Source organism: Neofelis nebulosa, chromosome 4 (assembly GCF_028018385.1).
Source record: "Neofelis nebulosa isolate mNeoNeb1 chromosome 4, mNeoNeb1.pri, whole genome shotgun sequence".
Taxonomy (NCBI): Eukaryota; Metazoa; Chordata; class Mammalia; order Carnivora; family Felidae; genus Neofelis; species Neofelis nebulosa.
In genome coordinates this window covers 93,272,718-93,299,628 of record NC_080785.1, presented here as the reverse complement: position 1 = coordinate 93,299,628, position 26,911 = coordinate 93,272,718, and the positions used below count along the sequence as shown (strand labels likewise).

At 41.4% G+C, this 26,911-nt stretch overlaps 1 protein-coding gene across 22 annotated transcripts in view; it reads left to right on the top strand.

Moving 5' to 3' along the window:
- NRCAM (neuronal cell adhesion molecule) overlaps positions 1 to 26,911 on the top strand; it is a 286,918-nt gene that overhangs the window by 202,297 nt on the left and 57,710 nt on the right. For 11 of the 22 annotated variants that reach the window (XR_009260570.1, XM_058725394.1, XM_058725408.1 and 8 more), the window contains 9 exons: positions 5,604 to 5,804; positions 8,263 to 8,280; positions 11,190 to 11,295; positions 13,648 to 13,844; positions 15,282 to 15,404; positions 20,630 to 20,800; positions 21,540 to 21,596; positions 23,651 to 23,762; positions 26,704 to 26,888. Coding sequence is in view for 21 of the 22 variants with exons in the window: in XM_058725394.1 (XP_058581377.1) it covers positions 5,699 to 5,804; positions 8,263 to 8,280; positions 11,190 to 11,295; positions 13,648 to 13,844; positions 15,282 to 15,404; positions 20,630 to 20,800; positions 21,540 to 21,596; positions 23,651 to 23,762; positions 26,704 to 26,888 (1,075 nt within the window). In the remaining variant the exon portion in view is untranslated. The remainder of the gene's footprint in view (positions 1 to 5,603; positions 5,805 to 8,262; positions 8,281 to 11,189; positions 11,296 to 13,647; positions 13,845 to 15,281; positions 15,405 to 20,629; positions 20,801 to 21,539; positions 21,597 to 23,650; positions 23,763 to 26,703; positions 26,889 to 26,911) is intronic. The other 11 variants (XM_058725411.1, XM_058725409.1, XM_058725402.1 and 8 more) reach the window with 3 other exon arrangements.

Genomic DNA, 26,911 nt, shown 5'->3' with positions numbered 1-26,911 from the left:
TTATCCTTATCATGAAATAGCTCTAGAAGGATTGGCAAAACTTGGTTAGTAATAACCCTCTCAGGGAGAAACTAGGTTGCTTACTTTGAATTTACGATCTTTTGTACCTTATGAATGTTGTACCATGTGCATATATCGCCTACTTTTAAAATTAACTTTGTGAAGCGTGTCTTCTCCACATTGTCCTCACCAGCAGCTCCTTTAAAAGGCCCCAGCCAGCATGTGGTACAATTCCAGCTGACACTATTCATGTGGATTCCCACACGAAGAGGCCCCCGAAGTCATGCTATGGGCAGCGCCGCGAAGATCTTCTGTCTGATCTCTCTATATGTATATCTATATTCAGAAACCATTAGGGTTTTTTTTTTTTTCTTTTAACACCAGTGGCTAAACTTGGTAATTCTACTTGCTTCTTAGTTAAATGCAAAATCAGAAACTACGAGAGGGAGGGAAATGCCAGGGGCTTCTCAGGGTGTGGCGATGTGAGCCGGCTGGAAGTTCCAGACCTTCCCAGAACCGGAGCTCTGGGTCTGGCACTTAACATACCGGGTGTGTGTCCTTAAGCAGGTGACTTTACCATTCTGCGCCTCGGCTTCCTTATCAGTAAATCGGGAGGTGTAATAGAGTTTACCTTTTGGGGTTATTGGCAAGATGACATAAGTGAATGCGTGGAGCAAACTCCGTGTGATTCCTGGCACATGGAAGGTGCTCGATGAATCACAGCCATTGTGATCGGCTTTTTTTTTCTTCTCATCTATTAAGTGGGCACCATACTTGCTTTCCTATTTTCTGGGGTTTCTATGGATGTCAAATAAGAGAACCAGTTATAGTGCTCTGAGGAATGAAGATTTGAACTGTTATCGAGACGTGTTCTATCATCTATTATTTGGGTAAAAACACCTGTTAATCGTCCATCTTTCCTTGAATACTATTCTAGCTTCTAGGTACCAGATTCCTTGTTGAAACTCTACTATAGGACATCCCTTTGGGCTAGGAGGAAATTAGAAACATGTTCCTGGTGCTTCACAAAGTTGGCTTTGTTATTTGAAGAGACCGTTACAATTGCTGTGGGCACATAATCTCAGACTACTTTTTCTGAGGCGTTTTCATGGTAATGTAGTTGTGTGTAGATTTAAGTGTGACTTTGTTGATGTGTTCATTATGCAAAGTCATTGTCCATTTCCCATTGACCTTCCTTCCATAGTCTCAGACTCAAAAATCTGTGATTGAAAAGCACAAGCATGGGCTAGAATGGACATTAATGCGCTCATTCTTATGGTAAACATTTAACAAAATATAGAAAGTAACCATCCCTAAGTTGACTGCTGAAAAATGCCTTTCACAGTCAAGATGATGTCACACTCAGTTAGTGTGGCCAGTTAGTGAGGCCAGACACTGATGGGTCACCAAAGCAACAATTAGTGTGCCAAAGGGCATCCAGTCACATAAGCATATTTGTTTATTGGCTTAGAGAATAGATTGTATTACGTTGCACAGTCAGCATTGAACCACCCATGTTGGGATGCCAAAAAAGCACAAACAGACCAGAATAAAATGGTGATTAATGCATAGCCTTCCAGTTCTGGTTAAAAGCTGATATATTTTCTTAATGAAAATAATTTCATCTTTCACTTGAGAGAAAAACAAAGATTCATTTTCTTTCAAATGACAAGACTTCTTAAGTGGGTAACAGAAGAGCTATGTTTCTTGGGATTAATATGAATTCTTTAAAAATATATGGTTGGGGCGCCTGGGTGGCGCAGTCGGTTAAGCGTCCGACTTCAGCCAGGTCACGATCTCGCGGTCCGTGAGTTCGAGCCCCGCGTCAGGCTCTGGGCTGATGGCTCGGAGCCTGGAGCCTGTTTCCGATTCTGTGTCTCCCTCTCTCTCTGCCCCTCCCCCGTTCATGCTCTGTCTCTCTCTGTCCCAAAAAAATAAATAAAAAAAAAAAAAAAAAAAAAAAAACGTTTAAAAAAATAAAAATATATGGTAAACAATGCAGGGGAGCATTTGCTGTACGATTTAATATGTATTTTAGGCAAAAAGAAATAAGGGAACCTTGACTTGTATTTCTTTTCCAATGATGTAAAGTTTACCAAAGAAGGGAGATTTTTCTTTCCCGTCTGTAGGCAACAGGCAAAGAGTTGCTTTGAATGGAGTTAAATGAGGAGAAATATTAAAAGGCTTTTCTGTTTATCAATACTCCGGGGTCATTTTAACAGTATATGTGGTTTTAAATATCAGGGTGAATTATATTGCAAAGACCGACCTATCATTTGTCTCATTCAAGCATGCTTTAAAATGTCTGCGCAGGTATTTTTTTTGTAAATTTCAAGCTGTGTTGTACTAACATACTCGTTAGCCTTGACTGAACATGATGCCTGCTACTTCCAAGTGCGGTTTCACTCGTTTTAATGTAATTGCATAAGCCGGGTCGTGTTGATTCACAGTTCTCGGGTAAGAGAGGATGACCGTCACCTTGCAAGGTAGGACCACAGGGCAGATGGGCTCCTAACAGGGCAGGGCGTTGACATCAATACTGAGAGCACAGAAGCAGCGGTTTTTCTTTGTGAGACATGCCGAGCACATCACTCCTACGGAGAGGAAGCTCAATTTTCTGTAGCTGTGTTTGATTCTCACTTTGAGTGAGTGCTGGGAACCTAATGCTGTCCTTAGGCATGGAGTCTTTCACCTCTGATGGCATATGTAGGAGGAGTGGTGATTTTCCATAGGCAGGAGTCTGAGGATCGGGAGGGCAGTGGCTTTGTCCTCTCCAAACAGAAGCTACACTGGACACAGTTGTTGCGGTTAACTTACTGCTTCTGAAGAAACACTTCATCTAGCTTACAGCCCCCTCTCATTGTGAGGATTTACTCATGTCTCTTCAAGTAAGTCCTTTCTCAGTTTCTCTTACAATTTTAATTTTTTTCTTTATGCAACACTGTGATTTTACGGCAATATTTTATTCCCTACAGCGTCTGAAAAGGTAGAGTGGGTCGAAAGATACTTCCTTGTCTATGAAACTGCTTAGCGGTTTCCTCTCTTTGAAGGATGAAGAGTTAAGGCATGCAGGCAAAGTAAATAATAAATTAAGAATTTAGAAATTGTAGGTGGTTGCTTAAGACCGTGTGAGCATTATAATTTATTAGTGCATCTTTTAGAAAGTGTTTTCGTTCCCTGGCACCTCTTCCAGAGAGTAAGGCACTTATGTGAAATAAACTGACATAGAAAGCAGGAAGGTATGTCATTGTTTCCTCTCAATCTGTGTGGTTTGTAACATCAACTTGTTTTAGAGTCATTTGCACCATTTATTTGTATTTTCCCTAAAGTTTATGTTGAAATTCAGAGTTAGTGTTCCACAGAAAAATCACGAGAGACCTAAGTAAATCTGATGAAATGATACAGATATGCTTTGCACACAGAGAAAGACTGTCTGGTGTATATTTTGGTTGGAAATAGTTGGAGGAGCTTCTCAATCTGCCTCTCGATGTTTAATGGGCGTGATTGTTCATGTATTGTAAATGGAAAGACAAATTTCTTGGCTCTGAAATGAAACCACATAATATGGATGTTTCCTTCAGGAAACAGATTTATATACATATAATGTCTCTGTGTAGTATAGTAAGTTCTTTTTTTGGTATTTGGTTACCAAAAGGTGGAACCAAAATCGTGTTCAAATCAGAACTCAGTTGCTAGTAAAACACATTATCCGGATTGTTTCATTTTTCTTTTATACATATAAACTGTATTCCATATACAGGCATGATAGGAGAACTAAGTTGACCATATAGACAAGGGTTTGGTTTTCATACCCAATAGTGTAAATATAAATATAGCCTTAGGTAGATGGCAGTCAGACTATCTGAATACAACCTCATCCTCAAAGATCTGAAATCTCTATTTCTTTCCCCTTTCTCAAAACCTTTCTTTTTTTTTCCTACAAATACTCATTTACTCTGTACCATGTGCCAGGCACTGTGATGGGCTCTGGGGACACAATAGGGAACAGTAAAGGTGCAGTCCTCCCTCCCTTTAGGAGACTTTTAGTTTAGTAGGGAAGATGGATATTAGAAAAAGACACAATTACACAGACAATGAAAATCGCACAAGTCATTCAGTAATTAAGCTGTGGGAGCTATCGTCGTCTGCAATAATAGCATCCCTCTACGTTCTCGAGAGAGCCATTGGTCATTCCCCTCTGTCTTCATTAATGAGAAGTCACAATTGAATCTGTCATTCCAGGAAGGAGTTGGCTGTGGGACAGAGGTCTATATTGTGTGTGTGCTCATGTTCTTCTGTGTGGGGCGAACACGTTCATGTGTGAGGCACACTATGTTGAGTGATGGGAGAGGGATACAGGAGTGGGAGAGGCACCACCTTTGCCTGAAGGAGTAGGGGAGAGAGCATGCGTATCAAAAAAGTCTATTTATCTTTGCATCTATCTGTATAATATACATCACGATTAAATTATTAAAACAAGGAGTTTCAGGGGTGCCTGAGTGGCTCAGTCACTTAAGCGTCCGACTTCAGCTCAGGTCATGATCTCACAGTTCATGGGTTCGAGCCCTGCATCGGACTCTGTGCTGACAGCTCAGAGCCTGGAGCCTGCTTTGTATTCTGTGTCTCCCTCTCTCTCTCTCTGCCCCTCCCCCGCTCATACAATCTCTGTCTCTGAAAAATAAATAAACAGTTTTTTTAAAAAGGAATTTCAGGAATTCTTAGTGGGGGTGAAATGACTTCTAGTGTGGTTGATCAGCTAATGTTTCAATATTAGGTGATCTATACAGAAATAACTTGGACTTTGATAGGGAAATATGGTGGAGAGGGCATTCCAGGCAGAAGGAACAGAGTGAACAAAGGCAAGAAGGTGGGAAAATTCAGGGCATGTTGCAGGACGGATCCAAGAAAGGGAAGCAGAAGCCGACTATCAAACAAAAAAAATGGCTCTATGCCAACAGGACAAGACAAGGTTGGCAGGATAAATTGAGACCAGATCGCTGAAGTTTTTCTATTTTCTGTTTAAGGATGTATTGAACTTTATTTGGTAGATCTTACTGTTGAGGGGGGTGACTGTGGTGAGAAAGGCCTGGAACTTGGAGCCTCGGGTGTGCCTGCCACCTTAGTCTCAGTGAGGGAAGGGGAAGGCCCTGATTGTTGGCTGTTCACCTGGTAAATGAGTGTTTGGGGTTTGAAGCAAATTTGCCACAGTGCCCTGGACTTTCCCAAAGATAATCTCTAGCATGGAGAAGCCATTAGGCCTTCCCTCTTCCCTCAGTTGCCAATCGATTTATACGCCCAGCTTTTTTTCCTATTAGGAATGACATGGTAGGCCTCCAATATAAATGCAGATATTTTAAATGGGAAAACCGTAAGGATGGCCAAGTAGACAGATTTTACTTGACATCACTACAAATGCTTCTGACCTGATTTTAGCTGACGTATGAATAAATGATTATTCCAGCCTTGAGAGTTAAATATTTAAACGTTAGTTCCTTTTTGGAGTTCATGTATAATACAGAACTGATTTTCTGTGCTGCACACTTCCTCTCGTTGCCTTCTTTTTTTTTTTAATACACCATAATTCTTATCCTACCCTTTTTCAGTTCCCTGCATGAACATTATTTAAACGTTGCACGCAAATCTTCTGCGAAAGAAGAAAAGGAAATACAGTCTGTGGGTCTCAGCAGGAGTTCAGCTAATGCAGCTTAAAAGAATGCCGAAAAAGAAGCGCTTACCTGCAGGCAGAGTGGCCCTGATTCTCTTCCTGTGCCAGATGATTAGTGCACTGGAAGTACCACTTGATCGTAAGTATTAACGTTTCAAAGCTGTTAGGCCTGGGAGTTAAAGCCTCCCCAGCATTTCCCATCACTGTGAGCCGTGTGAATGGAGAAGGTGTCTGTGTGATACTGAAAAGCTAATCAAAATTAATTTGGCTTTTACCTCCAAGCACCTGGTGTTTATAAAGAGTCTCACCATAGAAATGGCCATTGAACTGGTCAGACCATTGTCCCCTCCCTATCATTATCTTTCTTCCTCCTCAGGTCCCTTTTGTATACCATGTTGGGGGGGGGGGATGGAAAAGGAGCGAATTGTGGGCTCCCCTGATCCAACAGGCGACTCTTGATCGAAGCAGTCCTTCAAGAAAACTCAATCACTTTAAAACGGCCATGGGGATGTCCCCACTTATCCCCTTCCCACTACTCCACCCTCTCCCGTCATGCACTCAGGGTGCTCTGGAAAGATTGGGGGATGTTTTCTCAGCCAACCCCATGCTCCTCAGTATCCCCAAACTACCCATAATTCATTTCTCTCTTTTTAAAAAAATTTTAATGTTTATTTTATTTTATTTTTTTGAGAGAGAGAGAGAGAGAGAGAGAGAGAGAATGAGTGGGGGAGGGGCAGAGAGCAAGGGACACAGAATCCGAAGCAGGCTCCAGGCCCTGAGCTGTCAGCTCAGAGCCCGATGCGGGGCTCGAACCCTCGAACTGTGAGATCATGACCTGAGCCGAAGTCGGACACTCAACCGACTGAGCCACCCAGGTGCCCCAGTTCATTTCTCTTGATTCCAACAAGGCAAAAGTCCCTTTAAGTAGGAGTCTGGATGTAGGACGTGTGTCTTATCTGCAGCCTAGAGAAAGATCTTTGGCTTAAAAGATGTGATCAAAGACCAAAAGGTAAATTTTGAGAAGAAAACAAGTCATCTGCAAAAACAATTTAAAATGGGACAGCGGGGACTACTGTCTTAGCCTCCAGCCCCCCCACCCCCCACCCACCCCTTCCTGATAGTAGAGTACATGCTGAGCTCTTCCTTCTCTGGGTGGCCTGGCAGTGAACAATAAAGATAATGCTGGATTCCAACCGGTCCCTTCTCTTGCAATGGAAGCAGAATTTCAAATTTGGACAATTACTGTACTTCAGATTCATCCTTTACTGTTGATCTCCGTGACCTCTTTAAATCCATTTGCTTCCTGAATAGGACATCTGCTTGGCAAGCTTTCCAAGGTACAAGGAAGATAGCACTTTCTTGGGGGCCGTTCCATTGTTGGGAATTTCATTTTTTTGCCAAAGAATGTTGCAAGTGCCAGTGGGAAGACATTAAGAAGGGATGTGGTCTGCCCCGCTCCCTGGAGACCTCCTTTGCCATGCATCTATGGTCTAAAGGACGATAAAATGCAACATCTCGTTATTTATTTATTAAAGTATTGTAAAGTATTATAAAGTATTCATTCATTGCCCTTCATTTCAGTTAAAAACAAAAACAAAAACAAAAACGTATGATTGGCTAAGGCCATTGGAGTTGGATTGCCTAAGTAAGCATTTGCCCTACCAGGAGAGAGACAAAAGCCCTTGAGAGAAATGGGCTTTTGTTCTCTCTTGTGTTAAATATATTCTCCCTTAATCTGACTGCCTAATCTAACCATCAGAGGGGAACAGTCACCTACGGCTAACTCAATTACCGCTGCTAATGGAGAAGAGGCATCACCATGATGAAAAGAAAGTCACGGACAATGCCGCTCCTGTATTAACCTTTACAAGTAGAAGTGACAGGCGGCACTGCAGAATCATTTGAATTGCATGCTAATGTAATTTCTTCCCTGCCCCTGTCCCCTACACCCCTTCTGCATGAGCTGCTCCTTGATGTGGGTCCTAGCAGCCCTTGGGTGAGGAGGGATTCTGAAGCAGAAATATGCTACCGGCTGAAAAGTTCCATTCCCGACCTGGAGACGAACCACAGAAATAGAAACAACTGAAAATCAGTGCTGCGTTTGGCACGGATGGAGCACTGTCACTGTAGTGCTGTCCCATTGTTAGGCATTATGACCACGTGCATAGTGGTGTCTGGGATAATAGGATCAGACACGACGCAGTATGTGACAACTCAGATTAATTGCAGATTCCAGCTATTTTTCAAATTGAACATAATTACTTGTCCGGCACAACATGTATGGAATGGAATTAGCCACCCCCATTCCTAGAAGAATCCTTTTTTTTTTTTTTTTTTTTTTTTTTGCCTACAGCATTCCTTTTGTTCTTCCACATGTTTATGCGGGATCGCTGCCACAGGAGGAAACAAAACCATTATTGGGAGTGTCTTCCTTTTACGACTCCACAACTGCCATTTTCACTGTACTGATTTTTTAGGTCAAACCAAATAGATGAGATACCCCTTTGGTCTCCAGGGTTCTAACGTTCTTATTACTAACATCTGGTTTTCTTTAATCCTGTTTGCCCACTCACCTGCTGATATTGATGGGGAAAAAGCAAAACTTCTTGAAGACTGTAAGTGTCTTTCTGTAATTACTAGGCAGTGTGAAAACTTGACCATGTCTTTGTTTTTGAATTAATGCTGTGAATTGAATGCACAACTTTATGATTTGTGACTAACGTCGTTTTAAGCATGTGCATTTACTATGGCTAAACATTGCATTTAAATACCAAGAAGCAAGTTTAATATGTTCCCTGCATGAATTCTGAGGACTCAGGTATTTACTCTTTCTTTTGCCAATATTCTGCTCTACTAACTTCCAAGCTTTATTCACATCTGATGTAACTCAATGAGAAAATTCACAAAATTTAAAGGGAATTACTGTCTGGTTCTAAATGCCACTAAATGCTTGCTGGGCTTAAGGCTTGTCTTTTGATATCTTTCAGAAGGTGAGCACATATGCATAGGCTTCACCCAAGTCAGCAGCCATATGTACGCCTTGCCATACTTCTTCGGCCTGAGGACTGTATGGACTAGCGTTCCATCCAAATTCCAGTGAATTTGAACATTGTTTTCAAGTGTGCAAACGACAAATAAGCAGTCCCCGCTCACATCGTCTCCGAGTGGCTTGCTCTAAGCAAAACTTCTGCTGTCTTGGGCAGTGAGTGGGGCAGCATCTAGTATCTACCTAAAAAATAGTTTAAAAAAAAGTTTTCAGGCATTTGAAAAATCCTTTGATTGGATTAACCAGGAAAACCATGTAAAATCACCTTTCCCCCTATCGCTTCGAAGCATTTGTTCGTTGCCAGGGGACCTACGCGCTGTTCAGAGGTGTGGGTACGCAGTACACTCCTGGCAGGTCAGAAATGGCATTGAATGGGCTCTCCTGCAGACGTGTGAACACAAGCTCTGGGTCTGAAACCACCAGACAGACCTCTGTCACTTGCAGAAAAATACGAGGAATTGGACTGAGTCACCCCAACAGTCCCCCCCCCATCGGCCACCTGGGTGTCCACCATTCAGGTGTGAAATTCCAGGCTTCTGTCCGTCATCCCAAACTCTATACTCCCGGAGCCTAAAAGATTACTCAAAGATGAAGCTGGTCCAAATAAAAATGATTGTGATCATAATTTACACATAGCTAACGCTGAACCACTACAGTATTGGCATGCCCTAAGAATTTTACACACGTTCTTTAAGTTCATCCTCCTGGTGACCCTTGGAGGTAGACACCATAGATACCCCTTTTAAGCCCCATTTTCCCTCTAAGGAACTAAGGGCTTGCAGCAGTTAAGAAACTGGCTTGAAGTCTCACAGCTGGTAAGAAGCAAACAGACTGGTTCTTAACCCCCAGACCAAAGTGCTAACCAGCACCGGGAACTGATAGGACAGCAGGAGTGAGTGTTCCTTGTAAGGTGGCAGAGGTGAGGACGAGCAGCCGGCTGAGTGGGAGCAGGAGACAGGGGCGGCTCTTGCTAAATGGAGGAGGAAATGATAGTGCTGAGTATCCAGCATTTAGTAGGTACGCAGTAAGAGAGGGCAGTCATGAGCTCTGCTTTTCATCTGTCCTTTGGGTGTTATTCGGATATTTAGTCAGAGCCAGCATTGTCGTGTCTGTTGTGGTGGACAGCAGCAAGACCAGAGACAAAACAAGCGAACAGAGACACTTTTGCAGATGCATAGGACATTAGGCGCAGAAGTGGTAAAGTTAGCCCTGGCAACAATTAACCACGGTAAAGAAAGACAAGAGCAGAGGGCAATTACTAAGCTTCAGGAAGTGATCGGTTGGCAGGTGGAAGAGGTTTCACAAAGCACAGAGCATGGGCGCGGAGGAAAGGGAAGAGCTGGAATATGAACAGCTGAAATGATCTAGGTGGCAGTGGGAGTGGGGCGGACTGTCCTGTAAGGTGTTTAGCAGCATCTCTGGCCTCTGCCCAACAGATTGCAGTACCACCTCCTCGCCTAGTGGTGACAACCACAATGGCCTCCAGAATGGCCCTTGTGTCCCCTGAGGGGACCCTAGGTTGAAAACCACTGGTCTGTGTAAATGGCTTTCCCTGGCATCGTACAAAGCAGTGGCTCCTACAGGGAGAGTTTGGTTCTCTTCTCTGCCATGTGCCTTCCTAGTCAAGCCATTTTGTTGCCCTGAGCAACAAACGAGGTTGAAATAGATTATTTCCCCACTTCCTTCCTGTTCTTACATTCTATGATTCTGATTTCACACGAAGGATGTGGTGATCTTACGAGTAACTTGAGCACTGGACATGCAGATACCAGCTTCCTTCAGATTTAATTGTTCTGGGTCAGAACTCAGAATGTTCCTCATACGATTTGAAAATGAATGATCGGATAACCCTTTAAAGAGCAAAACAGAAATGCTGTCTCCTGTAACAGAGCACGTCCCAATTCCGCTGATCTTCTAAAGGAGACTGTTTTATCTTTGCTGCTGGTAGTCACCTACCACCTGCCTCTAATAAGACATGCCGACTCTCTGATTTAACCATTTTTAAATGGTAACTTCTCAAATTGATTTGTTCCCAATGTATATTAATTTACATTGGCACACTAATGAACTATAAGTCAGTTACTCTCTCCTAAGAAATGCCCGTTTACCTCCTAACTTAAATTTTACTAAGAAGCATTATTTGAGCCAAAAAAATCAGAAGAATTTCTCATTGTTACATCAGAAAAGAAACTGTCTTAATATCAAGCTTGTCTTGATGATTGTTTTTCCAAACTCTTAGTTGGGGAAAATGGGCTCTGTGAGTCCATATAAAGTCACCAAAAGGAAGTTGTGCCTTGACTTCAGAGTTTTAGGAGACGTTTCGCTGAAAATCTAATGAGGTTTGTGCTGCCACCGTAGAAATTGCTAAAAGCATTTGGAGCATATTTAGTGTGGGGTGGGTGACTTGGATATAGACAGAATGATTTTTACGATGATCTTAAATGATTTATTTACATTATTCTTCTTTCTACAATTAAGTGGTACAGCCTCCAACCATTACTCAACAGTCTCCAAAAGATTACATTATTGACCCTCGAGAGAATATTGTGATCCAGTGTGAGGCCAAAGGGAAGCCTCCTCCAAGGTGGGTGTGATTTCTGCTCTGTTCCACAACTGGAAATAAACATCGCTATTAATATTGAAGTTAATTTCAGGTCCTGCCTATCTCTGAAGTATCATGTGTAGGCTCATGGTTTTGTCTTTCTGATGAATAAAAGTCAGAGTGTTCTTCTTGGAAACCCACATAAATTGCATTTCTGTACTCACACCCTTCACAAAATGCTCAAAAAATGGTAGCAAGATGTGGAGGAAAGCCTTCTTCTAATGGCTCTCCTGCCCTTGTAACATGGACGCACCCATTTTTCTCTGGGCCTCGTTTCTTCATCTGTAAAATAAGGAAGTTGAATTTAGTGACTTCAAAGATCTGTGCTTGCTCTGGAGAGGTCTATAAAATAGCCCTAAGTGGGTTTTCAGACTTGGCAGGGCTCAGCACTCCGGATTCTCCATATGGATCTTGGCATGAGCATTGCACAGCATTTTAGAGGTGGGAGAGACGTGAGAGGTTATCTGGTCCAACTGATAGATTTCATAGACGGGAAACTGATGCCTGGTAATGCTTGGCAACGTAGCCAAGGTCCCTCAGCTGATTAGCAAATACTGTCACTTCCGCAGTAACATATGGGAGTTTAGGAGAGTTGGGTTACTATTATTAAAATGTAATGTGGATTTTTAGGTAAGAAGGAAGTGAAAGTTTCTAGATTTTTCATTTCCTTAAATTTTTTTTTTTTATTTATTTTTTTTTTTTTATTTTTGGTACAGAGAGAGACAGAGCATGAACGGGGGAGGGGCAGAGAGAGAGGGAGACACAGAATCGGAAACAGGCTCCAGGCTCCGAGCCATCAGCCCAGAGCCTGACGCGGGGCTCGAACTCACAGACCGCGAGATCGTGACCTGGCTGAAGTCTGACGCTTAACCGACTGCGCCACCCAGGCGCCCCTCCTTAAATTTTTTTTGATGCTTATGTTTTTTTGAGAGACAGAGCATGAGTGGGGGCGGGACAAAGAGAGAGGGAGACAGAATCCAAAGCAGGCTCCAGGCTCTGAGCTGTCAGCACAGAGCCCAACGTGGGGCTTGAACTCACAAACCGTGAGATCATGACCTGAACCGAAGTCAGATGCTTAACCGACTGAGCCACCCAGGTGCCCTCTAGATCTTTCAATTCTGAGTCTATTGCCAGGCTTACCCAATTGTCACAGATTGGCATCTGAGAAAAAGATTACCTGGTAAATACTTAAGTATGTCAAAAACATCCATCAGAGGTTTGCTTCAAAGCAGTCCGTTCTGCCATATTATTGGAAACCTCTGGTACTGAGCCCAAATGTGATGTCATTTCATGGAGTTCCCCTTCCATTTCACACTGACGTAATACTTCCTGCGACTCCCTGTAAAGCAGGATTTCTCCCCCTCAGCACTACTATTTGGGGCCAGATAGTTTTTTGTTGTGGGGACAGGGCTGTTGGATCTTTATCAGCATTCCTGGCCCCTGCCTCCTCCGTGCCCCCCCATCCCCTGCCACCGCCTGCCCCCAGATGTTGGGTCAACCACTGACGCAAGGATAAGCGATGGGAAGAGAAATCTAAGTGGTCCAGGAAAACATAGTGAAGTTTCGAGATTCATGCCTTGGTATGAGCATGGCCACTTTGATGTATGACTAGTTATAAAGTACTTAATTACATGGGCGCGGTGACTTCTATAAGGCAGTCTTTTGTATAAAAAAAAAACTGAAAAAGAAGAATTTCAGTTGGCAATTTTGAATACTTCCTAAGAAATTTACAAAACCATCTCTAGAACTGAAAATTCTCAAAATGTATTTTTTAGCGAGTTACCACTTTTGATAACCAACCTTGAAAACACAACTGAACTCCTCCTACTTCAGCCCTGCCCCCAACTTACACTTTGCATTTCGGTAACTTGAAACTGCTCTGATCACTTTCAAACGCACACATGTATTAGTACTTGGGAAAGCCTTTCTTGTCACGTTGCAGCCCAGGGCAAAATTTTATAGACAGGTTATCAACTCTGTGAACAATGGAGTTTACAATAAAAATGCTAATAAAACTCTAAGAGAGCGTGCCCTGGAGACCTACTTTCTGTATTTTCTTTGAAAAATGACAGGCAATTTGTGTGATGATTTCCTTGAGACAGATTTCAGCTAGTTCCAATGAAGACATGTACCTTAAAATGTATGGCCAGCACTTTTTTCTAAGTCACGATTCAGTGAAACATTTTAGGTACGGAGACTGTCACTCTTTTCCTGAACATTACCATCTAATCACTATTTCTGGAAACCTACAGAACTGCTAGGAATTTGTTAAAGAGTAAGTAATCCTGTTTTTTCTTGACTGTTAACAAGCTTAATCCTTTATGTGTTGGGTAGCTTCTCCTGGACCCGAAATGGGACTCATTTTGACATAGATAAGGACCCTCTGGTCACCATGAAGCCCGGCTCAGGAACCCTCACAATCAACATCATGAGCGAAGGGAAAGCAGAGACCTACGAAGGGGTTTATCAATGTACAGCCAGGAACGAACGCGGAGCAGCAATTTCTAATAATATTGTTGTCCGTCCATCCAGTAAGTGGGACTTGTCCATCCAACAGGACCCTATTTAAAAGGTGGCTCTGAGACTCAGCATCTGTCACGTCATCCAGATGCTGGCACAAGAAAGCAGTGCCATCAATTCTAATACTCTCACCTTGTTTTGCGTGAAAATTATCGCTCCTTTCCACTGTACCCTAAGTTCCTCAGCCCAGTGCTTTGCCAACCCAGGATGTCTTTTCGGCAAGTCCAGAATAAAAAAAAGCACCAGTAGTAAGAAAAGCGTTTCTTTCCTGATAATTGTAAGTTTTAAAAATATGAACTTTCTTCAAGGTTCTTATGATTGTTTGCTGTCACAATAAATTGATCAAATTATTGATTATCAATTTCCTGAATTGATCAAATTACTAATTTCTCACGTATCTTGTGTATGGACCAACTTCTGACAGCCAGATGGAAATAAATTCGTTATGAAATGGATAATGGGTAATTAACATTTTCGTTTCAAAGATTCACTGGAAATAGAGTGGCCTCAAGCCTCGATATTATTATGGCTCTTTTTACAGTAGTTACTACCCGTGGTGTCTCAACAACGTGTACTTAAACAGCACGTATTTAAAGAACAGTAACCACTTGCAATTCTGGCCATTTTAAAAACTGTTTTTATTCCCTGTGTTCATTATTGGAAAAAATTACAAATAACAAAAAAAGAAATTGAAAAATCACTCATGAATCCTTCCACTCAATCTAGTAACCACTGCCCTTTCCATGTTTTCTAGGCAGATATGTATGTATGTGTTCCAAATGAGCTCATTCTGAAGTACTATTTTATAACCTATTCTGACTTACCTGCAGATAATATATATTCTCATATCAATCTTATTATAAATAAAGATACTTAATATATAATATTGTATGATACTCACAGGTGTATATATACAATTATTTAACAAATCTTTTGACATTTGGTGTTCTCTAGTCTTTTTTCTTTTTCTTTTGAGAGAGTGAAAGAGAGTGGATGCACTGGGGAGGGGCAGAGGGTAAGAGAGAATCTCTTGCACGCTCCGTGCTGAGCGTGGTCTCGATTCCATGACCCTGGGATCATGACCTGAGCCCAAATCAAGAGTCAGATGCTCAATCAACTGAGCCCCCCGGATACCCCTAGAGTTTTCCATTCTTTTGTGAAGAACATGCTTATAGCGAAATTATTATGTATCTTCGTAATGATTTATTGAATAATACAGATTTTTAAACATGGAGTTGCTGAGTCTGCATTTATACTATTAATGGCAGTGAGTGAAAATCATCACATTTTGACTTTTAACATTGTATTTAAAAATTATTCCCTTGTTATCTTAATGCCTATAAATTCTGAGTTACTGTTTCCCCAAAAGTTTATTTTGTCTTTCTTTCCAGTGCTCTTTTTATTTTTCAATGCAGAGATAACTTAGAAGTTATTATTTTATATCCTAGGGTCACCGTTGTGGACCAAAGAAAAACTTGAACCAATAACACTTCGAAATGGCCAGTCTCTGGTCCTTCCCTGCAGACCCCCACTTGGATTACCACCACCTATAATATTCTGGATGGATAATTGTAAGTTTAAAATGTTTTTAAGTTTATTTATTTATTTTGAGAGAGTGCATGGGAGGGGCAGAAGAAGAGGGAGAGAATCCCAACCAGGCTCTACACTGTCAGTGTGGAGCCTGATGTGGGGCTCAAACTCATGAACCGTGAGATCATGACCTGAGCTAAAATCAAGAGTCAGACTCTCAACCAACTGAGCCACTCAGGCAACCCAGATAATTGTAAATTTTAAAAATATGAACTTTCTTCAAGGTTCTTATGATTATTTGCTGTCACAATAAGTTGTTAGCTCTCGTGATTCATAAAACGTTTATAAAATGTTTCAGAGATGCTCAGAATAAATACTCATTGAAAGAAACAACATGTCATGTGCAACATGATTTTCTTGAGCACCTACTGTGAACTGGACATTGCTCTAAATAAACCAAATTCCCAGATTCCAAAGCAGACTCCAGGCTCTGTGAGCTGTCAGCACAGAGCCTGACCAGGGCTCGAACCCACGAACCGCAAGATCACTACCTGAGCCAAAGTCGGAGGCTTAACCAACTGAGTCACCCAGATGCCCCTTCAAGTTTTTTTTTTTTTTTTATCACCAACAACAACTAATATTTATTGGGTATTTACTAAGTGCCAGTCCCTTTGCTGAGATCTTTATGTGAGTTATGTCACCAGTTTTTTACAATAACCCCATGAAGCATGTCTGCTATATTCTTTTACCTTTTATTTAAAGAAATTTTTTTATTGGCATGTAATCAACATACCATGTCCTGTTAGTTGCAGGTGTACATTATAGTGATTTCATATTTTTATACATTATAAAATGATCCCCACGATAAGCCTAGTTACCATCCATCACTGTACAGAGTTATTACAATATTACTGACTTATTCCCTGGGCTGTACATTACCTCCCATGACTTACTTATTACTGGAAGTTTGTACTTCTTAATGCCCTTCATCTATTTTGCCCACCTTACAACCCCTCCTCCTTCTGGAAACCAACAGTTTGTTTCCTGTATCTGTTTTGTTTTTTAGATTCCACATATAAGCAGAATCATACGGTATTTGTCTTTCACTGTCTGATTAATTTCGCTTAGCATAATACTCTCTGGGTCCATCCATATTGCCGCAAATGGCAAGATCTCATCGTTTTTAATGTTGAGTGGTATTCCATTGTGTGTGTGTGTGTGTGTGTGTGTGTGTAGATATATATATATATATATGTATATATATATATATATCTCACATATATATATATCTCACATATATGTATATATATGCCACACGTATGTGTGTGTGTGTGTATATATATATATATATATATATATATATATATATATATATACCACTTCTTCTCTAATCCATTCATCTGTCGATGGACACTTGGGCTGCTTCCATATGTTGGCTGTTGTAAATAATGCTGCAGTAACATGGGGGAGTATATATCTCTGATTTTCATTTTCTTTGGATGAGTACACAGAAGTGGAATTACTAGATTGTAGAGTAGCTCTGTGTTTAAGTTTTTGAGGAAATTACATACTATTTTCCATATTGGCTGTGCCAGTTTACATTCCCGCTAGCAGTGCATGAAGGGTCCCTTTTCTCCACCTCCTCTCCAACACTCGTTTTTGTTTTTTTGATAATAGCCATTCTGACAGGTGTGAGATAATTAAACCTGTGGTTTTCATTTACATTTCTCTGATGAGCATCTTCTCGTCTTCTCATCTTTTCACTTTTATTTTATTTTATTTTATTTTATTTTATTTTATTTTATTAAGGTGTATTTATTTGTTTTTGAGAGAGAGAGAGAGAGAGAGAACAAGCCAGGAAGGAGCAGAGAGGGGGAGAGAGAGAATCCCCAGCAGGCTCTGTGCTCTCAGCGCAGGACAGGGTGTGGGGCTCAATCTCACAAACTGTGAGATCATGACCTGAGCAGAAACCAAGAGCTTGATGACTGAGCCACCCAGGTGCCCCTCATCTTTCTACTTCTAGATGAGGAAACCGGGGCACAGAGAATGGAGTCATCCATTAGGCACTTGAATATATGTCTGCTCCACCCCTAACCTTGAGGGAGTTTTTGTTTTTGTTTTTGTTTTTTTGCTGCCTCTCCTGCCCTCCCAAACCTCCTGTGCTAATAGTTTCTTAAAGGGACACGTGGTTCTGCTTGGTGATAGGGAAGCCAGGGTTTAGGATGTGAGGGGCCTGTAAGAGAGCCAGGTGTAGAGACCAGGAGCCCCCCAGGGAAACCTGGGGGAGAAACCAGCCAAGCAGATAGATGAGAAGGAGAAGTCACTGAGATAAGAAGATAGAGCAGGGTCCTCGGGATAAAGGGAAGCCAAGTGTCGAGAAGTCAGAACAATCAACCATTTCAAAAGATCAGATAACTTCTGATCCGACTGAAGAACAACTATTGAATTTGGCAACATGGAGATCACCATTGACCTCGACAAGAGTCCTGTACGTGGAATGGTGGGAAAGAATGCAAAATATCTGTAGGGAATATAGTCTATTTTCAGCAACATGATTTCCTCTGAATTCACAGACGGTACACATTACTGAAGAGAAAATTTAGCTCTGATATTTAATTGCCATATTCAACTCTTCTATGAAATTACTCCAAGAAAACCTCACAATGCAATGAAAAATAAACATACAAGTGCATAAATGAGCAAACATATTTTCCTGTTATTGCATAACAGCTTTTTTTTAATGTTTATTTTTGAGAGAGAGAGAGAGACACAGAGCATGAGCAGGGGAGGAGGGGAGAGAGGGAGGACACAGAATCTGAAGCAGGCTCCAGGCTCTGAGCTGTCAGCACACAGCCCGACACAGGGTTCGAACTCACAAACTGCGACATCATGATCTGAGCCAAAGTCAGACGCTTAACCGACTGAGCCACCCAGGCATCCCCATAACAGCTTTTTAACAGGTTTAGAAAGAAGCGGCAACAAATCAAATATAAATGAGCGGTGTATGACATCAAAAATAACAGTATCCAAATGTCAACTGTCCAAACGAGGCCCAGTACTTGGTTCTTCTTCAGAAATGATGACCTTTTCACTTAATAAGTTGACAAATACATGCAAAGTTTCACAATCATGAGAATATGTCTTTTTTCCCCATATTGCACTGCTGGCTGTGTAATTTACATACATTTTAGGCTGTTGGCAAAGCCTTCACCTTTCAAATGAAATTGCATCTGGAATACGAGGGAAAAAATCAGATTTGTGTAGCATTCTTCTTGCAAGATGACGTTGTCAAGTTATTCCTATCTGCATGCATTTTTTTTCTAAGTATAAGGCAAAGGCACTCTATGGGCAAGTGCTAGCACCCTCTCAAAGTCCTGCTCCCATTAATTTGATCTGCCAACACCTATCCGTAATAAAATACAGCAGGAGGATTAGAAAAGAATAAATGCATGCTTGCCTTTAACTCTTTGTATTCATTCAATAAATGTACCGTATTTTCCTGAGTTATTTTTAAAACAATCACTTCCGTGGGGACTCGTGGCTTATAATCATGGGTTTCCAACCACCCGCCAGACCCCCATCTTGACCAAGAACTTGACTGACATGGCTAACCAGTGTTCTTTCAAACTCTGGCTCTGCATTTCCCTGCCCAAAGGAGCTTCAGGCCTTCAATCAGAATTCTGCATTTTGTGTAATGTTAGGTGGGACACCTTATGCAGGGGGAGCCACTGCTTGGCTCAGACTGGAGAATTCTCCAGAAGATAGAACACCCGGCCCGGGGCTGCGAGGATGGACAGGTTTCCTAGTGCTCTCATTTCAGAGGCAAAGAACTCTCAGGGCTCTGGGGACTGGGGCAGAAGCTTCAAGCCCAGTGTAAATTCATGCATAGATCAGAGGCCCCACTTCTCCAAACCTTTCACCTACTTAGGAAATCTTCCTTGGGGCACCCGAGTGGCTCAGTCAGTTAAGTGTCCGACTCTTGATTTCAGCTCAGGTCATGATCTCACAGCTTGTGAGTTCGAGCCCCACACAGGGCTTTGCACTGACAGCTGGGGGCCTGTTTGGGATTCTTTGTCTCTCTGCCTCTCTCTATCTATTCTTCCCCCACTTGTGCTCTCTCTCTCTCCCTCTCTCAAAAAATAAACTTAAAAAAAAAAAAAAAAGACGAGACAAGAAAAGAAAATCTTCCTTCAGTGTCTGAGGCTGGACAGTTCCTTAACTGGCCCTGAGGGGAAATAAACTGTTAAGCATGAACCTGGAAAGTCAGAGGGCTGACTTTAATTTTATTTAATCACAGAGCCCCTAGTAAGGGCCCAGTGCGGTCTCAGTACCAGGACAGCAAACTCAGCAGACCGTCTCTGCCCTCCTGCAACCTAAATCCTAGGGCACAAAGACACGCCATAAACTGCACGCAGGGCAAGTAAAATATGTCACAGGGTAGAAGGTGATGTAACTCCACAAAGAAAAAGTAGCTCAGGTGGGGGTGGGGCGGCCTCTGAGGGGCTTGTCTGCAGTCTGCTGTTAATTGCCCATGTGCTACCTGAATCTTCAGTGAGGCCACGGGCTCTGACAAGGAGAGAGCCTGGGACGCAGGGTGCCTCTCGTGGGACCTAGCTCACGGTTAGGTGCTCTCACAGTATTTGGTGTCTGACCCGGCAGGTAGAGGCAGCCCAAGTTAACATTCTAACAAGGCTTTTTTTTTTTTTAATGAGAGAGACAGAGTGCGAGTGGGGAGGGGACAGAGAGAGAGGGAGACACAGAATCCGAGGCAGGTTCCAGGCTCCTGGCTATCAGCACGGAGCCCTGATGTAGGGCTCCAACCCACGAGCATGAGATCATGACCTGAACCGAATTCAGGCACTTAACCCGCTGAGCCACCCACCTTACAAGCTTTTTTAACGCGTTTTCTAAGATATGTGTGTATATGTGTTTAACATTTAGGGACTGATAACAAATATTAGGAGGAGTCCCGCAAACTCTTTTGTAAAGCAGTTTTTGGGTTTATACTTGCTTAATGCACATGACTGTGCAATTCTAATCTCCCTGCTGTCCCCGCTGCAGAGAAATTAGGGACTGGCAGGCACAGCTGGAGTTGTCATGTGTCACGCTGTTGTTGTTTTTGCCATTACTTTTACTTGAAGAGCTTCATAGGGGAAAACGTTCCACTGAGGTTCACCAAACTATTAGTAGATACCTCTGTCTTGGTTGTTGGGAAAGTGGCCACTCTGTGATGGAATAATCTGGATTTCTCTCTGCCTTTCCCCAGCCTTTCAAAGACTTCCACAAAGCGAGAGGGTTTCTCAGGGTCTGAATGGAGACCTTTATTTCTCCAACGTTCTCCCGGAGGATACCCGTGAAGACTATATCTGTTATGCCAGATTTAATCATACTCAAACCATACAGCAGAAGCAGCCTATTTCGGTCAAGGTGATTTCAGGTAAGAGCTCAGCCTCCTGCATCTCTCTTGCAATGATGTTTACAAGTATGCATAAAATACACTAACTATTAAATACTACTGACGTTGAAGTAAACAGCGTCATTGATAAGGAAACTACCCGTGAAGAGTTAGTTACAGAAGTGTTGATATATAAAGAGCACGCATAACCGAAATACTGTATTTTACATTCGTTGTTGTTTCCACGGTAACTTTCTGAATCTACTTGGTATGCTGAGCGTTTGTGTGTGCATTATGCCCCATGATGCCTTTATTTTTAAAAATTTTTTTAAGTTTTTATTTATTTTGAGAGAGAGAGAGAGAGAGAGAGAGAATACCAGAGGGGGAGGGGCAGAGGAAGGGAGAGAGGGAATCCCAAGCAGCCTAAGTGCTGTCAGCGCAGAGCCCTACACGGGGCTCGAACTCACAAACCCATGAGAGCATGACCCGAGCCGAGATCAAGTGTCGGATGTTTAACCGACTGAGCCACCCAGGCGCCCCATCCACGCTGCCTTTGATTGGCAGTCCTGAGGCTTCAGTTTTGTGTTCCTAGGTTACTGGTTGGGGGGATGGCTGAGTGAATTAATCAGTTAGTCATGTACAATGTAAAAGTCTGTATTTGCTTGGTAGGGACGGCACTTGGTCAGCGAGGCTGTCTGTGTTTGCTTTTGTTGCCCGATACTTTTATGTAGTGCCTTCTCCCCTACTTCTTGCATTCTTCATAATATTCTGTTTATTTCAGTGGATGAATTGAATGACACTATAGCTGCTAATTTGAGTGACACTGAGTTTTATAGTGGTGAGTTACGGTGACTGTAACTGATATTTCTCTCCTTCATTGTAGAATTTAGTCCACTAACTTCACCTCCATAGCTGTTTAACCTTATATCTTCGTGAAATTCCTAGTTACATGTTTAATACCGCTGGAACAAATGTATGTTTTCTGGGAAATTTAGTTATAAGCTTATGTCATGTCACTAAAACATTTTCCATGGTGTATGTATAATAATGAAAGTTATTATCTCTGTTTTTATGTAAAGCACCATTTCACATGATTTGGGGAAAAAAACCATTCATGTATGCTCAGAATTATATTTTTCATTTTGTGTCTTGTTCACAAACTTTTCTCATTAATAAAATAAAGGTGCATTAACCTGCTAGAATACTAACTCATCAAAGTCTTAAAGTAATCGTTAGCAACTAACATTAAGCAGATTTTGATAGTAAATCATCACACTTTCCATGTGTTTTCACGTGACATTATCAACATCATCTGATCAACAATAGTATTTCTCTTAGTTTGGTTTAAAACCAAGTCACTGTCTCCAGTGGAAATCATCTTTTCAAGAATAGAGCATTTACAATTAAGGTTCTTTTAAAAAGAAAAGAATTTCATTTCCTTAAGGGAAATGTGACTCTCAAATATAGTCTATCCATGAAAATGGTGGTTTCTGGATATGGGTCCTTTTAATTATCTCTAAGGCAGAATTTCTGTTGTATTAACTTTTTACCCTTGAGATATAAAGTAAAAAATATTAAGGTACTATCAATGACCAGAGTAGGCATATCACAACTCCTGCCTTACTATTTCATTTTATCTTATCTTATTTTATTTTATTTTATTTTATTTTATTTTAATATATTTATGGTAAAGATGGGCCTCAAAACCATCCCCAAAGTGATTTCAGAGACATAAGGTTTCCTCCACAATTTCTAAAGTTCTAGGAAAATTCTAAGTCCTCTCAAATAATACCTTCCTTGGTATTCAGGTTTTTTTTCTTCTGAGAAATGAAAATAATTCACATATAACCTTTTTTAAGTTTATTTATTTATTATTTGGAGAGAGAAAGTGCAAACCAGGAAGGGGTAGAGAAAGGGAAGGAGAGAAAGAATCCCAAGCAGGCTCCACCCTGTCAGCACAGAGCCCACCGTGGGTCTTGAACTCACAAACCACAAGATCATGACCTGAGCCAAAATCAAGAGTCGAACGCCTAACCAGCTGAGCCACCCAGGCACCCCTCGTATATATTACCTTTCACTCAGATTTTGGGAGCATCAAATAGATAATGCACTTAAATAGTGTTGAAAACTGTAAATGGTTATAGAACCTTAAGATGGTGTAATTCCTACCTTAAGGGTTTCTGAGAGGCCATCAGAAGATAAGGCCACATTTAGGCAAAGTTTCTGTAAAAAGGAAGATGGCCTGACTTGAGCCCTCTTTATTTTTTCATTGATGAAACCAATTGCAATTTATTTGACATTCATTATTCTTAATTTATGGCGCACAATTTGCCAGACCTCTTTCAGTAGGTTTCTTGTTTTGTTTTGTTTTGTTTTCCATAAACCTTTGCAGTTTGTGGGTCTTGACATTTAGACCTCCACCATAGATCTTATCTCCAGGATTAGTCGGTGGAATTGACTATGATGTTGTGCCTGACCAAAATCATAGTCACAGTTTTCAGAAAAAATCTAACACCTTCCAGAATATAGTTAATTTTCCCTTTGACCTGAGCACTAATTTTAAGGGGTGGAGAATTTGATAACGTGAATTTCCCCTGTATGTCTACATTTTGAAAATTTGCCAACCCACCAAAAATTCATGAAAACCTAGCCTAAATTAACAGAACACACAAGAGTAAAATAGTCCTTACTATCCGTGCTTACGTAACCACATTACTTGTGTTCCTCACTGAGTGAGCGATGGCTGTTCGTAAGGCAGAGTGTGGATGTGTAGTTTAACAAATTCCACAGTGTTAAGTGGTTTTGAAAAGGGATTAGAGTCTTAGGCAGTGAACTGTGGTTCTAGAAATACATATTCATAACTTTTAATCCATATGATTTTATTGTTTGCAGCTAAACCAAATAGAGAGAGGCCACCAACCTTTTTAACTCCAGAAGGCAACACCAGTAACAAGGAGGAATTAAGGGGAAATGTCCTTTCGCTAGAATGCATCGCAGAGGGGCTGTGAGTTGACGCTTTCTGTCGTGATGTACATTTCTTGCAAAAACGTAGTAGGTTGGTAGAGAGGCATTAATATCACAGCAAGAGGCATTGTCTTATACGAATCCCATCAAGCATCAAAAAAAAATGATAGGTATTTTCAAAATAGGCCATATGAACCTCATATTAGTGAAATAGTCTGTTAATATAATAGTGTTCCCCTTGAAATAAGTATGCGTGATCACCTTACGATTATAACTAGCATATATCGCTTTGCTACTGTTGTGTAACAAAAAGCCTCAAATCTTAAAAAGAATAGCTATTTATCATTAGTCCTTTGTCCACAGGTCTTGGGGACATTGTGTAATGGGTGAGATGAGGACATTTTAGGTTGAGCTTGTTCATGCACCTGCTAGGCAGCTCAGCTGTGGGTTCTTAGTTCTGAGGGTCTTCTGGCTGCTAGCAGGACAGCTCTTGGCCATGCGTTTCTCCTGTCCCTCTAGCGGTCTAGTCCTGGCACGTTGTCCTAACAACAGAAGCACACATGGCCTCTTAGGGCCCAGCCTCAGAACTGGCACACTGTCCCTTCCACTCCTTCAAGTCACAGGCCTAGCTTCCTTATGAATGTCTCTCCTCCTCCTCCTCCTCTTCTCCTCTGAATGTCTCCTCCTCCTCAGAGCTGACGCCACCCTCAGAACCCATGTGCCCTTGACAGGAATTCCAGGGAGGTCTTCGCTCAGAGATGAGAACAACAGTTCTGGTAGATACACACAAGAGGCAAGTTTCTACCTGGTTCCCTCGTAGGCCTGGCACAGAGCAGGTCCTGTTGATACGGGCACATGTGCTGGGAACATTGAACGGAATCTCAGAAACATCCTTGTGATGACATGTTCCGATCTGTGCTGTCCTTGATGCTGGTCACCCAGCATTCTCAAGTTCCTTCCCAGAATGGGTCTCCAGGAAATGGCTTCACTGCTCACTGTGGGAGACACAGGGAGGCCTCTGCTGGTCATGTCAGGAAATCGCAACACACACTTCTCAGTTCCTCCCGTACCTGAAAGCTACCAACCCCTTTTAAAGATCTAAAATATATATCTTGCCCACCAGAATTAAAAAACAAACAAAAAAACTTTGGAATTTTCATCATCATGGTGTTAGTAAGTGGTTTACTCTACAAAATCTTAACTTTTGGGAGTAGGTATACCCATTCTCACAATTTTGGGATTCTCCTTCCCACAAATGGTCTTTTATGTAAAAACTAAAATATGATTGATATTTGGAAATTGCATCGAACTTCCAAAAGAATTTTTTTAAAACCTTGGAATTTTGTAAAACTAAGAGTGGGGCTCTCTTCATTTATAAGCCAATAGCTGTAGGACTCAGAATCAAAATACTTCTCTTTCGTAACGACTGCCCACTGGGTAGTAAGGAAGCCTCCAGAACAATTCATGACTTCGTTTGATGTCATGCTTCTATCTCTGTCACCCTCTCGCCTTCAGATCGTATGAGATACAGATTCTCTGACTACAAAGAAACACCAGAATATGCTATCAGATAGCACATCTTCATATATATATATATATATATATATATATATATATATATATATACACATATACATATGTATATGTGTATATGTATATGTGTATATATATATATATATATATATGAATCTTTAGCTTTTCAAATGATTTTACATTTTATACCTCTTTTTATATTCACAGCATGTTTTATTTTAGAAGCTATTTCATCAAATACATGTTCAATTATTTATATTCAACTATGCAAACCAAAAACAATTCTCTAATCAATTAATCCCACTTGAATTTCTAATGGACAAATATTATGATCTCCCTGAGGGCCTAGACCTTTTTTTTTTTTTTTTTTTTTTTTGTCTTTATCTTCCCAGCACTCAACTTAGTGCTTGGTCTGTAGTCCAGTGCTTAGTAAATGTTTGTGTCCAGTGGATTTTTATTTTACCCTCGTGGAAATCTTGTAAAATCACTAGGTCAAAATTCTTCCATTTGATGGGGATATAGGTATAAAAGTTCATGGGCACAAATAGGTATGTCAGCTCTTTCTCTGCATTTTTTTAATGTTTATTTATTTTTGAGAGAGAGAGAGAGAGAGAGAGAGAGAGAGTGAGCATGAGTGGGGGAGGGGCAGAGAGAGAGGGAGACACAAATCTGAAGCAGGCTCCAGGCTCTGAGGTGTCAACACAGAGTCCGACGTGGGGCTCGAACCCAAAAACCATGAGAACATGACCTGAGCCACCCAGACGTCCTCTTTCTCTGCGTGTTTAGCTCTAGCTGATAAAAAAAAGAAAACCTCGGTATCATTAATTTCGTAGTAACACTTTTGATTGATCCTTCATATAAAATTTTCCAAGAGTGCCTCATGGATCAGAGCTTTGCAGAAAATAATTAGGTCCCTTGAGTGAAGTCACTTATGCCAGCACATTCATGGAATCAGGGAAGTCAAAATTTGTGGTGCACCATGAATTAGCATGGGGCTGCTTGTGTGAAAAGGTAGCTTATGGACTCCAATACAAGGTTTTGAGCATTATTTTTTCAGTGTTTATTTATTTATTTATTGAGAGTGAGAGCAGGCAAGCCAGGGAGGGGCAGAGAGAGGGAGACAGAATCCCAAGCAGGCTCTGTGCTGTCAGCCCAGAGCCCAACGTGGGACTTGAACTGACAGAACTGTGAGATGCTGACCTGGGCCAAGATTAAGAATCAGGAATTGGATGCCTAATAGACTGAGCCACCCGGGTGCCACCCCCCCCCCACCACCACCTCCACCGGGGAGTGGGGGGGAATTATTTATAACAGTGTGATGCTAGTTACAGTGTCTTTATATTTCTCATGATCTTTATACAAACAGTTTGTTACAAACTTGCATGAAAATTCACCCTCAGAAGCAATTAGGTGAACTTCTCTGTTGTAACATTTATTTATTTTCTCAGGCCTACCCCGGTCATTTACTGGATAAAAGAGGATGGCACGCTACCCACCAACCGGACATTTTATAGGAACTTTAAGAAAACTCTGCAGATTATTCAGGTTTCAGAAGCAGACTCCGGAAATTACCAGTGTATAGCCAAAAATGCATTAGGAGCAATCCATCATACCATTTCTGTCACGGTCAAAGGTATATAATTGTTTCAGATGTGT